Source organism: Drosophila santomea, chromosome 3L (genome assembly GCF_016746245.2).
Source record: "Drosophila santomea strain STO CAGO 1482 chromosome 3L, Prin_Dsan_1.1, whole genome shotgun sequence".
NCBI classification, from domain to species: domain Eukaryota; kingdom Metazoa; phylum Arthropoda; class Insecta; order Diptera; family Drosophilidae; genus Drosophila; species Drosophila santomea.
This window is the reverse complement of record NC_053018.2, coordinates 12198367-12214771: the sequence shown is the minus strand read 5'-3', so window position 1 is coordinate 12214771 and position 16405 is coordinate 12198367. Positions and strand designations below refer to the sequence as shown.

General features: G+C 46.0%; 2 protein-coding genes across 9 annotated transcripts in view; one reads left to right on the top strand and one right to left on the bottom strand.

Moving 5' to 3' along the window:
- Positions 1-10826, top strand: part of LOC120449837 (protein TANC2) — a 50373-nt gene extending 39547 nt beyond the window's left edge. For 3 of the 5 annotated variants that reach the window (XM_039632489.2, XM_039632486.2, XM_039632488.2), the window contains 3 exons: positions 5602-6109; positions 6797-10149; positions 10214-10812. In XM_039632489.2, the coding sequence (XP_039488423.1) occupies positions 5602-6109; positions 6797-10149; positions 10214-10531 (4179 nt within the window). In that variant the 3' untranslated portion in view covers positions 10532-10812. Of the gene's footprint in view, positions 1-5601; positions 6110-6255; positions 6559-6796; positions 10150-10213 lie in introns of all 5 variants that reach the window. The other 2 variants (XM_039632491.2, XM_039632490.2) reach the window with 2 other exon arrangements.
- A 143-nt stretch (positions 10827-10969) lies between these two features.
- LOC120449840 (sodium-independent sulfate anion transporter) lies at positions 10970-16206 on the bottom strand. 4 transcript variants are annotated; one of them, XM_039632496.2, is made up of 6 exons: positions 16140-16206; positions 13257-13861; positions 12922-13197; positions 11898-12570; positions 11664-11843; positions 10970-11455 (listed from the first exon to the last, which is right to left on the bottom strand). In XM_039632496.2, exons 2-6 carry the CDS (start codon positions 13848-13850, stop codon positions 11340-11342), a joined length of 1839 nt encoding a protein of 612 aa, XP_039488430.1. In that variant the 5' UTR covers positions 13851-13861; positions 16140-16206; the 3' UTR covers positions 10970-11339. The 4 variants fall into 4 exon arrangements, with proteins under 4 accessions (XP_039488430.1, XP_039488429.1, XP_039488428.1 ...); XM_039632495.1 differs by having other exon boundaries at positions 16072-16187; XM_039632494.2 differs by lacking the exon at positions 16140-16206 and adding an exon at positions 14739-15143.
- Positions 16207-16405: the final 199 nt, after the last annotated feature.

Below are 16405 nucleotides of genomic sequence, written 5' to 3'. Positions count from 1 at the left end.
CAAGCATATGGATATATAGTATATACTTGTATATTTTCTCACCCATTTCACCGAGTCAGGTGGCTGTCTCAATATCTCACCCGTTTATCTCCCCGTATCTCTATCTCTGGGTGTTTTCGGTTTTCCAGAATTTGGGAGTTTGGGATTTTGGCATGCTAGCCGCTTCCTCAAATAAATCGCACGGCATTTGCATGTTGAGAAACAATTTCTCAGGTCGTGTGTTCGGTCTTGTTGATCTGGCCGGATTCGTTCGATTCGAGTCGATTCGATTGGATTGGATTATCTTGGTCCAGAGTTGGCGGAGGCCTTTGATATGAGCATGGAGCACAGACAACAGTGCCAACACTGCCATAGCCACACGACGATGGTCATAATATTTTTGCGCAATTCGGTTGTCGTCGAGCGGCTTTTTCCACGCGATTTATCGATCGTTAAGTAAATGCATTAATTTTTCTCACCGCTCGTGGCCATGTTCGCAGTAGAAGTAAAGAGGCTCAGCATGAATATATTTTGTTGTGCGAGTATTTCGGCCAGCATTGATTTATATTGCCCAGTGGAAAACTTAATTCCCAGCTTGTCAATTAATTATGGCCATGTAGTGCTCTGTGGCCTTTAATTTCTCACTCAATTCGGCGGCAATTGTCGTAATGAATGTCCGCAATGGCTGACATATTTCCACCCAACAACTCTATATATCGTTATATCGTTGAATCGGCTCTTTATAGCCAGTTGGATTTGTTTACCCAACTGATTAATGTTCGGCTCTTGTTTATTGTTAGGCAAGCTTTTCCACTTACCAGTAGCAGAGCGATAGCTTTCACTTGACTGCAATTGAATGGCACTGCCATTCGGTGATCCTCGTAAAATTTGGTATTCAAATTGGGCTGACATCGGCCAGCACACACAGCTTAATGCAAAATCTTAATTAAACAAAGTCTTGTGAGTGCCGAAATCACTTTGCCTTGAAGTGTTTGGCTTGAACAAAGCTCACACGGAACAAAATAAAGCGTTTATTATGCTGTATAGATTTAGTGTTATTTGCTGTCCGATATCAGTTTGTAAATGGTTATTTGCGCCAGTGCAGCTTGCATGACAAGGAAAACCAATTTGAGCCAACTCCTCGCACTTGGCCAACATTCTAAGTATGATTACAATACAAGAAATATGCTTTAATAACGCCAGCCAGAAGATTTGGCAATCAAATGCGCATGCATTAGCCAAAATGCTGAAAACCAATATACGATTTGGTACCCAAGTACCAACAATGCTGGGCCCCAGATTTTATGGGCACTTTTTCAAAAACCGCCAACGATTTCCATTAGATGCCAAATGCAAAGTGGGCGATTTTTGCGGCCGCTTTTCAAATGCCAGCGCGTTTAAAATCGCACAAAAACTTTTGCATGCGATTCGCTAATGCTTCCAACTAAATGATACTCGAACATTTTCATCCATATGCAAGATTCGTGATCATAAACATTTGTCATGGATGAATAATGCTGAGTGGTGTTTTGTAATGATTTCAAGGTTTAGAGGGCGGTTCAAATAAATATTGATGCCTAATTTATGTGAGATATCTCAAGAAGTAGTTGAGTACTAACATTAAAAAAGATTTCAAATCAAAGTATTTTTGCCTTATTTATGTGAAATATCTTGTGAAGTAGTTGAGTGCTAACATTATAAATGATTTAATTTTGTTTTACTATCTCTTTACTACCAGCATTCTTCATTAAAGTTTAATTAAATATAAAAGCCTCACGTTTTCTTAGTTGAGCTTAAATAAATGGTTTTAATTTATATAATTATAGCTTTATTGAAAGCTTAGCTCGAGTATGATCCTAATAATTTCCTCAATTAAAGTAATCTAAAATGGAATCTAACTATTAACGCTGCCTCTTCGCCTCCATTCAATTTGGCCAGTTTTCAGCGCAATTTCCATGGGGTATCCACACATTTGCTGACCCTCCGCTGGGTTTGCGTTGTTTATTTTATGACATTTAAACAATTATTTTTCAGCACAAGCAACTGTTGTTGAAATATCATTTGATTTAACCAGCCAGTTGGCCGGGCCCACACCCTCATGGTGGAATGGAAGTGGCCAAAACGAGTCTTGGCCAGGGATTGAGATTGGGTTTGGAGTGGTAATGGTGCTGGTGGTGCTGCATTTTGCTGGTGTCACAATGTCTGGGACTGCCAAGTTCTTCGACACTGTTGCTGTTCTCGCAAACGCCCCGCAGCCAAACACGAGATGTATATTTTATTTTTCATAATTTAAAACAACAACAACAAAATACTTGGCCAAAAAAAGCATGCATTTTGATATGAACCTGCTTTTGTTGTTGGCTCCTATGGCCGAAAATCGAATTCTTGAATGAACCATTAATCTTGTTGCCAGCTCGGTGGACTCGGTCATTAAATACCGCCGCTGTAATTGCAGTGCAGACACTGAAAAAAAACTGTTGTATTCAAATAGTAACAATATATAGTAATAATATATAGTAATAATATATAGTAATAATATATAGTAACAATATGTAGTAACAATATTTACTGGTAGACATAGGCTCGAAATACTTGATTTTTGTTATCTAAGAAGCTCAAGTTACTGGGCATATTTTTTCTCTCTGTGTGAGCCTCGTTGTCTGCCTCTGCGATTTACTCTGTTTCGGTTTCGCTTTAGTTTTTGCGAGCAAATTAATGCGGGTTTGTCATATTACAATTACTGCCTTTTTCTGGCCCGGCTCTGTGGCAGCTGGCATTATTACACCTGCGCCTCAATGGGACTCCCCCTGGGGTGGCAGCCGTTTCGATCCGGTTCGGAATGGCGGTTTCACTCCATAACTCGATATGGTTTCTGGCTAGTAGTGGGTCGGTCAATTGGCCCGTTCTGCTCATTTGTTTAAGCCACTGGGAGCGGCCAAAGTTCAGCCGAAACGGTTGACAGTTCATAAGTTTTTCAGCCTGATTTGTTCCTTGCAAACAGCAAATGTTGGTGTGTTCTCACGATTGTAATTTGACAAAAATTTTAATTGCACTTGGTACTGAAAATATTGAGTAATGATTCTATATCCAAATTGGTCATGTGGTAGATAACGCAAATAACCTTTAAGCCTTAAGAAACTCTTAGATACCTTGGCAGTCTGTAATGATATCAGAAAAATGCCCATTAAGTTTAAGTAGTAATGTAACCATGTCCAATAACATTATGATCGCATACCTTGTAATGGACATTGACCTGTGTTTCCTAACAAATTGCACTATTTAATGGCATCCTGTTTCCATCTCACCAACTGCGATCATCTCCATCCAGCAGTGCAAATTTTATGGCGCTTTTTTCACGGTAGCCACGGCAACTCCTCTACACACAGTGGACAACAAATTGCCGAGCGGGAAAAAGTGAAAATCACCTCTTGAGATGTGATTTTTTTTCAATTTTCAAATTTTCCACGGCCCCCATGTATGGCAGGCATAATTTGTTAATTATTTTCCAAAGCACAGCTCGTGCGCCGGCTACAACTTAATCAAAGTGATGGGGCCAATTAAAACGCCGCCGCGGGATGCGATAAGAGATCCCAGACCCCACGACGAACTAGTTTAAAGAAAGCCTTTCTTCCACCACACGAGTGAAAGAAAGAAAGGTGGGGTTTGGGTGCGGACTTGCTCTTGGTCTTGGTCTAGGATTGGATTCGATTGCATTGGATTTTGTTGGGCTGGGTTTGAGTGAAGCGCATCGAAACGGAGCAAAGCGAACCGCAGCTTAATTACGTTGAGATAGAGGCGGAACTCAGCCCACGGATCAATAGATCCGCAGATCGATGGATGGCAGATCAGCGACACGGAATTCCCCAGCTGATCCCGGTGGCTTGAAGATCCGAGATTGTGGTCTGCCGATCACAGATATCCGCAAACGGAGACCCAAGAGAAATGGATGGCACTGCACTTAAATCATCTTTTAAAGTGGATTTTGAACTGACTTCGCTTCAAAAACAGTTAAACAAATGTTCATATATAAAATAAGAAAAATCAGATTTTTATTTTGGTGATATACAAGTCTTTAACATTTTCTTTTCCACGCATAAGAAAAGTGGAAGTAGCTAGACGGTTGACAGTGGGCAGACTGGATCCTCCAGCGGAAGTGGGCGACTCATAGTCGTGAGTGAAAGATCAAGAACTTCCAGACATGCATACATCCGCTGGAGGAAGAGAACCAGAAACCAGAGCACTCAGACATCCGCGGGCGTTGCAACTTGTCAGCTAGGTGACTTGTCCAAATCACAATCATCAAACGGTCCAAATTGCAAAGCTCCAGAACCGCCACTCTTTTACTAACCAAAACATAATTTCAGCAAGTCTGTTATATTCCCAATCGATGAGCTGAAACATGTTCGATCCTTTGCATTTCTTTGCTTTCAATTAATATTCCAACCATCGATTGCAGACCCTTTCGATTCCCTTGGCTGGCTCCAAAGTCCAAAGTTCCTCCCTGGGTTCCAGCCACCTGCCCGTCAATTAATGGCCTCCGACTCCAACTCCATCTCCGTCTCCATCTCCATCGTCGTCTGGCGGAGCCAACCAATACCAATTTCATCTTATTATCCCACACAGAACCCAGAAACTGGTTCTCAGGTTCTGTTTCTGTTTCTGTTACTGTTCTCTTCTGGCCTGGAAATCACGTTTCTGTGCTTTTCTGTGCCATGTCCAGTCTCTCGGCCTACCCGAAAAAATCGGCTGAATTGGAGGCGAAAACCAACGCAGACAGAAAATGATTTGCAGTTCATTAAGACGAAACCCCCGGATCCAAAAGGAGCCAGAGACTAGACGATGACTAAGAGCACGATGGAGGGGCTTTTGTGGCGCATGTGAATGAAATTGGTTTCGGTTTGTCTCCCGACAGTTGGGAGGACAACAGTCCACAAGCTGGACAGCAAGTAGGCTTCGCAAGGCGCAGTTGCACTGAGAAAAATTTATCAGCATTTACCTTTTCAAGAAACTTGTGAAAATGTTGTAGTGTTTACTTGTGAAACCTCTTGTTGACTTTCATTTCACCATTTTCACAGATTATTTTAGCACGCCATTATTTGGCTTTATATTTTTGGGTTCAAGGTTTTAGCGTTGCATAAACGAGTACTTTGTTTTTTATATTAGGTAATAGCATAATTTCTTCAAGTGCACTCCTCAGTGGAAATTTTTCAAATCCAGGCTGATCTTGACATGATAATTATGTCTGGACCGGGTGGTAATGCTATCCACTTGATAAGTCTGACAATACATTGGCTTAGGTCCACAACGAGGTGGGATTTTTGTGCCTAGAAGCAGCGCCTCGTTGGCTCCAAATTTGTGGCCATTTGAGCGCTTTCATCTGGGATGGCCCACACATGTGACCAATCAAAAGTAACGCCTTTGCTTTGGGGCCCGATCAACTTTAACGAAAGCTGTTGAAAATGTGCACAGAGAGGAAAACTTTACTATTATGATGATATTACTTAGCAAGTTTTACTTTTAGACAATAGATAAACAGAGCAGCACAATATAATTCTTTCTCTGCATATTAACTTTCATCATCGATAAGTCTGAACTCATTGGCAACCAAATACTTTCTTGCAGCAGCACCGCCAGGAGTCGCAGTCGCCGGATTACCACCATCGCTATGCGAGCAATGGCAAACTGCCCCGAGCGGCGGCACTGTCCACCAATGGCAATGGATTCTCCACCGGCACCACGCAAACGGTCACAGTGGATGTGCACCACCATCTCGGCGGAGGAGGAGGAGTAGGAGGAGGTGCCTCCGCCGCCAAGCAGTTGTTGGCCAACGGCAATGGCAGCGGCATCAGTGGCCACAGCCGCAGCAGCAGCCTGAGCCACAACATCCATGCGGCGGCCTACAGCGAACTGAGTGCCGCACCACCGGCCTTTGCCACACCGCCGACGCGTAGGCGGTTCTTCAACCACAAGAATCTGCGCAGTGCCCTCACTGGCGGTGGTGGTGGCGGTGGATCGGGAGTCGGCGGCATCGGCGGCATCGGCGGGGGAGCTGGAGGTGTGGGCGGTGGCCATCGACGCACTGCCTCCAATGGGGGTTGTCCCATTGACACGGCATCAATCCTGTCCGGAGGTAAGTTTAAAATGAAGTTTAAGTGTGGGTCAGGTTCAAAAGGTGGCACTAAAAGCTTAAAACACAACGGGGAAAGGCAATGTTAAACCTGGAAAGGAATGGCTTTCAGTTCGAAGTAGAAATTCTCACCCAGCATCCATCACTAGATCATCCTCATCAGCATCATCACCATGATAACCAGCCGGAGGGCAAGGAGTCCAATGCCCTAAACACATCCACCTGCTCGGATTCGGCGGTCACTCGGAGACGGCGGAAGAACGTCAGCAACCACAACCTGAAGACCTCCGCCCGCCATGGAGCAAGTAGCGAGAATCGCCTGAACAGGCTCAGTTTGGCCGGAACGTCCGTCTATGCGGGTCATCTGTCCTCTCTGGTCTTTGGCAAGATCAAGTCCCTGTGGAGCGTGAACTCCTCCAACTCCAGCGAGGCGGGACTGAATCAATTAGCAGGCACGGATCCGATCCACTTACGTGCATCCTTCTAATTCAAACGTTTCTGTTTGCACGTTGCATCCTCATTGTCGATCATTAATCCAGTTTTCGTTCTAATTCCTGTAAAGATTTTGCATGATTATAATTTCAACTTATAAATAATCTAATATGTTTATAAATAATCTAATGTATTTATAAATAATCTAATATATTTATAAATAATCTAATATGTATTACTTTGCCTTTCCTCTCATAGGAAGCGACGCCCTTGACCACCACTCCTCTCTTCTGAACGAGAAGCTGCAGAAGGATCAGCTCCACGCCCGTCTCGGTCTGCTGCTCAACGATCCCGGCAGCAATGGAAACAGCAGCAGCAGCGGAAGTGGTTGTGAACCCATCTCGGCCCATTCCACCACCAGCACCACGAGTAGCAGCGGCGTGGGAGCGGCCAGCACCACCACCAGTGGCTCCTCGCAGAATGTCAGTCCGGAGCAAACGTTGGCCAGCGGAGCCGGAATGCTTAGCGGCAGCCAGCTGTCGGTGGCCACCAGTCACGGGGTCAAGGAGGATGCACTGAGTCTGTGCGGCAAGTTCAAGGCCGGCTGCTCCATGCTGCACGTGTACGAAGCCTTACCCAGCAAGACTCGCAAGGGAAATGTACGTAGATCGACGCGTGGCCAGCAGGCATCCAGTTCGAGCTCATCGACGGCAGCGGCAGTGGGTTCCAGGGTGACAGCCTCCACCTTGGCGGCTGTTCAGTTGGCCCTGAAGCCGTTGTTCTTCGAGGTGCCGCTGCAGGAGCCGGATCCGCCGTACGTGGGTCGCCAGTGGCTGGTGCAGCAGTTGTCCAACATCCTGCTGGGAACCGAGACACGGGTGGTGCTCATCAACGGACAGCCGGGCACTGGAAAGACGGCATTCTGCCTGCAGCTGGTGGAGTACTCGTGCTTTGGCCGCCGGCAGATGCAGGATGATCCCGATGGCATTTACAGCCAGCTCCAGTTGGGCGCCCACTGTGAGCGCATGCGCGGACTGGCCTCCCACATGGTGGGCTATCACTTCTGCCAGGCGGACGCCAATCTCACCTGCCAGGTGCCGGATTTCGTGCACTCCCTGGCCGCCCAACTGTGCCAGGCACCGCAGTTAACCGCCTACAGGGATTACCTGCTGTCGGAGCCGCATCTCCAGGACATTCTCAGTGTGCGCGAGTGCATCGCGGATGCGGAGAGAGTGATGAAGCTGGCTATCCTGGAGCCACTGGCTCACCTTCACCGGGCGGGCAAGATACCAGCCAAAGTGGCCGTCATCGTGGTGGATGCCTTGTGCGAAGCGGAGTACCATCGTCCCGATCATGGTCACACCATTGCCAGTTTCCTGGCACAGCTAACGCCGCATTTTCCAGCCTGGCTCAAGTTGGTGGCCACTGTGAGGACGCAGATGCTGGAGCTGGTGAAGGCACCCAGCTACACACAACTTACCCTGGACAGTTGGGCCAGCAGCCAGGCGCTGCAGCAGGATATGCTGGATTACATAGGCGCCCGGCTGGCAGATAGTCCGGAAATTCGAATGAACATCGGCGGAGGAGGAGGCCAGAACTCGCAGTCGGGCAGCCAACCGCAGACGAAGTTCGTGTCCCATCTTCAGTCCCTAAGCAGGGGCTCCATGCTGTACGCCAAGCTCATCCTGGATCTCATTGCACGCGGCCAGTTGGTTATCAAGTCGTCCAGCTACAAGGTGCTACCGGTCTCCCTCGCCCAGATCTTTCTGCTGCACTTCAACCTGCGCTTTCCCACCGCCCGTAGCTTTGAGCAGGCTGCTCCGATCCTCAATATCTGCCTGGCAGCTCTGTATCCCCTGACGCTGGACGAGATCTACTACAGCATGGAGGCACTCAGTCACGGACGGGAGGCACTCAGTTGGCCGGATTTCATGCAACGCTTCAAGCTGCTGGATGGATTTCTGATCAAGAGATTGGACAACACCTACATGTTCTTTCACAGCTCCTTGAGGGAGTGGCTGATGCGACGGGATGAGGGCGAGTCCAACAAGTTCCTCTGCGACGCCCGGCTGGGTCACGCCGGAATCGCTTTCCGATTGTCCCGGCTGCAGGCTCCATTGTCACCGCAGCTCACGCTGGAACTGGGTCACCACATGCTCAAAGCTCATTTGTATGGCGGAACGAGCCTGACGCTACTTTCTCCACGGGATCTGCAATCCTATTGGTTGGCGGGTGCGGCGGATAACATTTCCTCCTCGCTGGGCGCCCTGCGAAATGTCTACAGTCCGAACCTCAAAGTTTCCCGACTAGTTCTCTTGGCAGGCGCTTCACCGAATCACCGCACTGACTACATGGGAGGAGCTCCGATCCTTTGCATAGCTGCCCATGAGGGCATCCTTCCCATGGTTAGCCTGCTCCTGGAGTTCGGTGCCGATGTGGGCCTGACCAACAGTCAGGGCTGTACTCCCTTAATTCTGGCCGCCATGCGTGGCCACTGCGACGTAGTGCGTCCATTGGTAGCCGCCGGCAGCAGCCTCGGCCAGCTGGACATCACGCAGCGCTGTGCCCTCGTTCATGCCGCCCGCATGGGTCACCTCAGTGTGGTTAAGTACTTGCTCGCCTGCGACTGGTCACCACGACCGCACTCCCAAGATGTCACCAGATCGGTGGCCTTGCAGCAGGCACTCATTGGAGCCGCCGCGCAGGCGCACTGCAAGATCCTTGAGGATCTTCTCGATCTCAATGAGACCGAGTTTGACCTGGACGTTAATGGCATGGAGCCAAGCAGTGGTGAACTGGCGCTAACCGCCGCCGCTCGTCACGGATGCGTTGATGTGGTAGGCATCCTGCTCTCCCGCGGCGCTCAGATCGATGCAAGGAATCGGCAGGGATACTCGGCCCTTTGGCTGGCCGTCAAGGAGGGTCACTGGAGCGTGGTGGAGCATCTGCTGCAACGTGGCGCCCTGCTGGATGAACCATTGGGACAGACAAGCAAGACGCCGCTAATGATCGCGGCGGAGGAGGGACACCTGGAGCTGGTCGAACTTCTGCTAGCGCGAGGGGCGGCACGAGAAGCTCAGGATCACGAGGGATTCACGGCACTCAGCTGGGCCTGTTTACGTGGCCACTTGGCGGCGGCCAAGACGCTCATAGAACACGGCTGTAATCGCCACCACGAGGATCACAATGGACGCACAGCCCTGGATCTGGCAGCCTATCAGGGAGCCGCTGGCCTGGTGCTCTATATCCTTGAGCAGGGCGGCAATCTGGAACACATCGATGTGCATGGAATGCGACCACTGGATCGGGCCATTGCCTGCCGCAACATCCAGGCCGTACAGGTGTTCCTGCGCAAGGGTGCCAAGCTGGGACCGACCACCTGGAGCATGGCCATGGGCAAGCCGGAGATTCTGGTGATACTGCTCAACAAGCTGCTGGAGGATGGTAATGTGCTGTACCGGAAAAACCGCTTCCAGGAGGCTGCCCATCGCTACCAGTATGCCCTGCGCAAGATCTCCGGACTGGAGCAGTTGCTCGAGAGGAATGCCATCTTCGCCCAGCTGCGGACCAATCTGCTGCTGAATCTGTCGCGCTGCAAGCGAAAACTGAATGTAAGTACCTAAAAATACGAGATGAGATGCAGATGAGATGACTAACCGTTGCTGTTATTGGCAGGAACTTGACGCCTCCATAGATTTGGCCACGCAGGCGATTGCCCAGAAGCCGCACAGCTACGAAGGATACTACGCCAGGGCAAAGGCGCGCATGGAACTCGGTGCCCTGAATGAGGCGCTGGTGGACGCCAATGAGGCGATGCAGCAGGCCGCCCAAAGTGGTGTGCTCTGCGAAGTGGTCGAGGTGCTGAAGCGCATCCAGGCGGAGTTGCTCACGCGGATCAGCATCAGCAGCGAGGATCAGACCGGCAGAGTGTCCAATATCGGCGGCGGGGCATCCGTTGCATACGAATCTCATCACGAGATCACCGATTTGTAAATGTCGATTGTTGTGTATTGTTGTACTCGTCGTATACCCTTCGAATTAATCGCTATTCCTACTTAAGAGCTACCCTAGACCTTACTTTTTGCTATTTATTGCCTTCGAATGTTTTTAATTTAGACCCACTGAAACTATCCTTGTAATTTCTTTTTTAATTGTCTTTTTAATTTTGTGTCTACGCATGTAAAAATTAGTTATATACTCTGATTTAGCATAGGCATCAGTTCTTATCCATAACGAATATTAAATAAATGCGAATTCATTTAAGATTGAATAAACACACTATTTTGCTATTCGATGCAGCCTTTTGGGGATATACTTGTGCTCTCTGAGCTAAGATTATTTAACTTTTCTCATTTATTAGTGCATAATTTTGAGCTGCTTCTTTAATAGAATATTGTTGAACAACCGAAAAGAGTTAAAATGAGTGGGAACAACTTTAACGTATGCAGAATATATTACAAAATTTAATTTCAGAACAAATTTAAAAGTAATTAAATTTATAAACAGAATTTAAAACAATTATGTAGGCTTATATATATATATATGTGTGTATATGTACAATTAAAGCTTAGCCATTTGAAGGGACAATGAAACATAGGAATGAAATAGTTGGGAATAACATGTGGGCTGATTTAAATACTTAGATTAATCAGTAGGAAGTTTAGAGAGCTTTCAATGCCATTTCAATGTAAAATAGCATTTGCTTTTGTGGCCCATGAGGGGGAACTTGCCATAAATAAGAACGTGTGCCCCGACGTATACTTAAGTACATTTAAAATAAACAATGGTAGTTCCCTTGTATTTACGAGGATTTTCCATTGAGTTTACTCAGTTCAGTTGGTTCTCCGCCATCGCCATGTACCAACCGGGATTCGACGAGCGGCGCTGAAATCTGCAAATGCAGAACGTAGTCGGCAGCTGGAAAAACAAAGTTGCAGTTACGCCAAGAGCTTAAAGTGGGGACTAAATGGAAATGGTGGGTGCTAGATGTGGCATGTTGTATTGGGAATAATCAGACATGGGTGAAAGCTGTGGATGAAAGCGGAGGAAACGAAAAGCGTGAGATACTTGCAGTGCACTAGGGGTGATATGCGTTAATGAATGTTCTACTAAAAACTCGTCTCACTTTGCTCCAGAAGGAATTCCAAATCATCGGGACAGTCTATCGTGGGGAAGTCAATATTAGTCGACTCCTTCAGGATCACACCAATAGTTTTGTCCGCGCTCATCAGAAACAATGGCACATTCGCCTTGGCGAGCTCCTTTTGCAGGGAGCCCATTCCTCGAGCTGCCGTAAAATCGAATTCTGCAAGAAAGCACTTTTAAAAATCTATAGGCAAAACTGAATCACAAATCATACCGTGCACATGGGCGCAATCCAAGACCACAGGTGCGGTACCATGAATGGTCAGAGCTTTTGAGATGCCCGAACGAACCCATTCGACGGCCGGGAAATACAGTGAACTGTGCTTAGGGCGAATCAGAATGTAGTTGATGCCATTGGTGGTCTGGAGTTTGGAGACACTCAGCACGGGTCGGGCGGCGCGGTAAACCAGGAAAGCCACATCGGTACTTACGCCCAGCAAAAGACCGATCTCCACGCCCACAGCCAGACTCATAACGAAAGTAATGGCACCTGGGAGCAGCTCCCGCCGGCTGCAGCGCCACAGTGGCTTAATGACCTCGAACTCAATCATGAATATCACCGCCGAGATGATAACCGCACTGAGAGCGGCCTTTGGGATGTACTGGAAGTAGGGTGCCAGTAGGCCGAGCGCCAACAGAACCAGCACGCTTGTGTAGCAGCCTCCCAGCGGCGTCCTTACTCCACTTGCGTGGTTGACGGCGCTGCGCGAGAAGGATCCTGTCACCGGCATGGAGCTGCAGAAGGCGCCACAAATGTTGCTCATGGAAAGGGCAATCAGTTCCCGCGTGGGACTCAGTCCGGCTCCTCCAAAGGCCTTCGAAATGGCTACATTTCCAAGCACGGCAATAATGGGTAGTATAAGCATGGAGGGACCCAGTTCCGAGAGCTGAAATCATATTAATTTTAATAAGGTAACTTCTTCAATTATCAGTTATATACATAAATAATTATTGTGCCTTTTTAGTTGCTCGATAAATGTTACAGTGTGTATTTTATCTTCGTTAAGCGGGTGCAATTAATTTTATAAACCTAAGCCAAAATCTAGTACAAGGCAATACAAACTTAAATCATTTTAATTTATTCTAAAGCTAACCGACAATTAAAAACAAGAAATAAATATCTTGAACAAAACAACAACAAGTCAGACTGGCGAGAACTTAGTTAAACAGATGTTAAGCCTTGGTGATAAATTAATTCGGTCACAAAAAAGTTAATTAGTCTACTTGTGCTCACATACCATCTGTTCAAAGTTCTGTCTGATCTCAGTGCCATTCCTGTCCAGAATGGTGGTCTCAAACTTTGGCAGCGAGACGTTGGGCAGACCGCTCTTGACCTTTCCAGTGAGGATAAACGGGCAGCTCTCCATGTGCTCACATGTGCTGTAGGCCAGCACACTGGTCACCAGTACGACCAGCGCATTCCGACCAGTGGCTATTACCCAGATGCCACCACTTATAAGCTGCTGTGTTCGCAAGTTGCGGATGCGACCGTCCAGCTTAACGTCTTTGAGTTTCTATGGGAATGAAGTGGGATTACACTGGATATTTGCAAAGATATTTTAGACTCTCTTACGCGCAGAAGCAGCAGAACTATAATGGAAGTCAGTCCAAGGGTAAGATCGCCTGTTCTAACTTTATGTAGATTTCCGAACACGGAGCGCATGGTATTGATGAAATCCGATCCGGATCCACCACGCAGACCCAGCAAACCCTTTAGCTGGGAGGTGCCAATGATGACGGCCGTGGCCGAGGTGAATCCCACTGTAACTGGCAGTGATATCAGGTCCACCAGGGCACCCAGTTTCAGCACTGCCATACCCAGCTCCACAATGCCGGAGATGAGGCACAGGAGTATCGCGTACGCCGGACCCGATCCCAATCCGAATCCCGTGTGCCGGCTGGTCATCAGTGCGAGCAACGCCGTGGGTCCAATGGTCACCTGCCGGCAGCTGCCTAGCATGGCGTATATGATGCCGCCCACAAAAGCAGAGTACAGACCATATTGGGGCTCCAGTCCGGCTAGCGTTGCGTATGCCAATCCTTGGGGCAACACCGTCAGTCCCACCGTCACTCCGGCTATCAGATCCGCCACTGCATCCTGGCCGGTGTAGCCGTGCAGCCACTTTAGACCCGGCAGCAGGCGGTATCCCCAGTCCCTGAGGGTCATGGCTTCTTTTTCTGTGGGTTAAAAACAAAACACTATTAGAAGACGTACTATTATTGAATATAACAAATTGTACCCATTAGAACAGGTAAAAGCCATTCTGTCCCAGCTCATTCTTACCAGTTTACAAAGGGACTATATTAAAAAAGATTAAAACAGAATTACGTTGCAAATATTGAATATCGAAAACCGCAAGTTCAACGACATTTCCAATTCGCATAATTATACATTTGATTACGAGACATCTGCATGACAGACAAGCCCAAAGAAAAGAAGACATCAACTTATCTACTACCAATAAGCAAGTCATAAATAAACGTCGTAGAATTCAAAACCATAGACGAAATACGAGTTTATGGTAAATAGAAGAGAATAGCTGCCAGAATTACAAATGGCTCAGTGATCAAACTAGATGGTATAAATTAAACAAAGCTCGGAAAAACAGGTTTGTGTTATTTGACATTTTCTGGAACTGAAAGTTAATAAAAATGTCAAAATAATTTAGCAAGCATCCGAAAGAACTCAAAGCTTTTATCAGCATTTAAAAGAAACCTCTTTGAATCCTCAGAAATTATTACATATACATATGTGTAAGTTATTATAAGTATTTTAAAGAAACCTCTCTGAATCCTCAGAAATTATTATAGATATGTGTAAGCTATTTAACTTTCCATGGTTCTTTATATTGATGGTGGCTGAACTAAGGAATTATTTTAAAGATTTTTTAATAATGGTAATGTCACCATATTTATATTTAAGAGTAACTTAGCAAGACAGCTGTTCTCAGGGCTATCCCACACCACTCACAATATGACATTTCATGCAAGTTAAAACCATATAATCTAAAAAGTCTATCTAACAGCAATTCATTGAATTTGGTGGGAAACTCACGTATTTAAACAAATGTTTTGATGTTGTTGTCTGTGCGAAGGGCGCGTTCCATTCAAAACGCGAGTTTCGGTTCGAATTCTGCTCGCGGAAAGAGCGGAGAGCTCTGGAGAAGATCAGGTCGGTTCGGCAGCTGGCCAGAGACTGAGGAACGATCGCGTGAACGAAGAATTCCTGATCAGTGATCACACGACCAGCTCAATTAGCTGAACAAGTGCAAGTGGCGGAGTTGAAAGTATGGGTTCGGATCGCTAAAAACGTGATCGAATTGCTCGATCGTAAATGCACGAGATACGTGCTCTTTAATTGAATTTCGCTTTGTTTACAAACTATTCTTTTCAATTTAGAGCCAATAATTACGGCGAAATTGTTTGCTTGTTGTGTGATTTGCAAACGCCACAATGGCAAATATTTGCCAATCGCCTGTGGAAGGAATGGGGAGTTTAGAATTGCTATTAGTTCCAGCAAGCAATGATAATGCGATTCATACAATGTCGACAATTTTGAAGCGTTTAGTAAACTATTAGCAAGCATTGTGAAACAAGAATGAAATATCGTGTGGCTTAAAATTATCAGAGCGATTAACTAGAATGATTTTATAAAAAAACTATAAAGGGAAGGTGTAAATACATCGGTCATGTTAGAGAACTTGAAGTGGGTTCGTAGATATTTAAAAATACAATAAAATTTCATTTAGATATTTAAATAAAAACTAACTACATTTTGGCATTTTTGTAAGACATCCTATAAAGTTCCATTACTAGCTGACCTTGGGGGTTCATAACCTATTGAATTCCAGAGGTCAGATAAGACGAAAAGTCCTAATCAGTACGGAAACGTGTAGTTCAAGTGGTTTTATCAGCACTTTGTAACCGGAATCGAGCAAAAAATGACAAACGTGCGAAAAGTTTATTAACCCTTCGAAGAAACTGGAGAAATCCGTTCTTTACCGGTCCACGAAACCAAAATAATTGGAGAGATCAGTGATTACATACCGCAATACATATATGTACATAAATACATACATACATAAACATAATTGCCGATTGTTGACAGACGGCGTAAGAAAATTGAGCTTTATTTATCTTTTTGCTTTCTTTTTTAACCTGGCATGCCACAAGAAACTAGTTTTGCACTGTATTTGTGTAAATGTAAACAAATTGAGAAGATACGAAAACAGTTGATTCAATTGATTAGTATTGTTTGTTTATTTATAACGCGAGCCAATTCCCGAAGAATTTGCAACAACAAATAGGTCAAGTTAAAAGGAAAGTGGGACAGGCGTAAAAAACCAAACTCAGAAATCCAGTAACACTTCTTACTCATATATTATTACCAAATTTATTTATCAACTATTAACACTTAACATTCAAGTTAAAAAAATCGCAATGCTAACACTTTTACCGGTGAAATTGAAATAAATAAATTTGTTTGCTTGCCAGCGAACAGCTGAAAGTAAAGAGTTGCCACCGCTCACGAACTTTCACAGTTTCACTGGCGCCCTCTAGGCGGCAGTTGTAGCAAGTAAGGGCAATAAGTGCTTGGCAGCACTAAAATGGCCAAGTAGCTTAAAATGAAGTGCAGCAAAATCCATTTATTTTTCTTATTTCAGATTTCGAATCACATATGCATATGCACAAAACTCAAAATTCAAATACAGAGCCCACTAT

Coding starts and splice junctions, on each gene's coding strand:
- LOC120449840 (XM_039632496.2), bottom strand. CDS start 13,850: ATGACCCTCAGGGACTGGGGATACCGCCTGCTGCCGGGTCTAAAGTGG. Junction 13,198..13,256: donor TAGTTCTGCTGCTTCTGCGC/GTAAGAGAGTCT, acceptor TCATTCCCATAG/AAACTCAAAGACGTTAAGCT. Junction 11,456..11,663: donor GGAATTCCTTCTGGAGCAAA/GTGAGACGAGTT, acceptor TTGTTTTTCCAG/CTGCCGACTACGTTCTGCAT.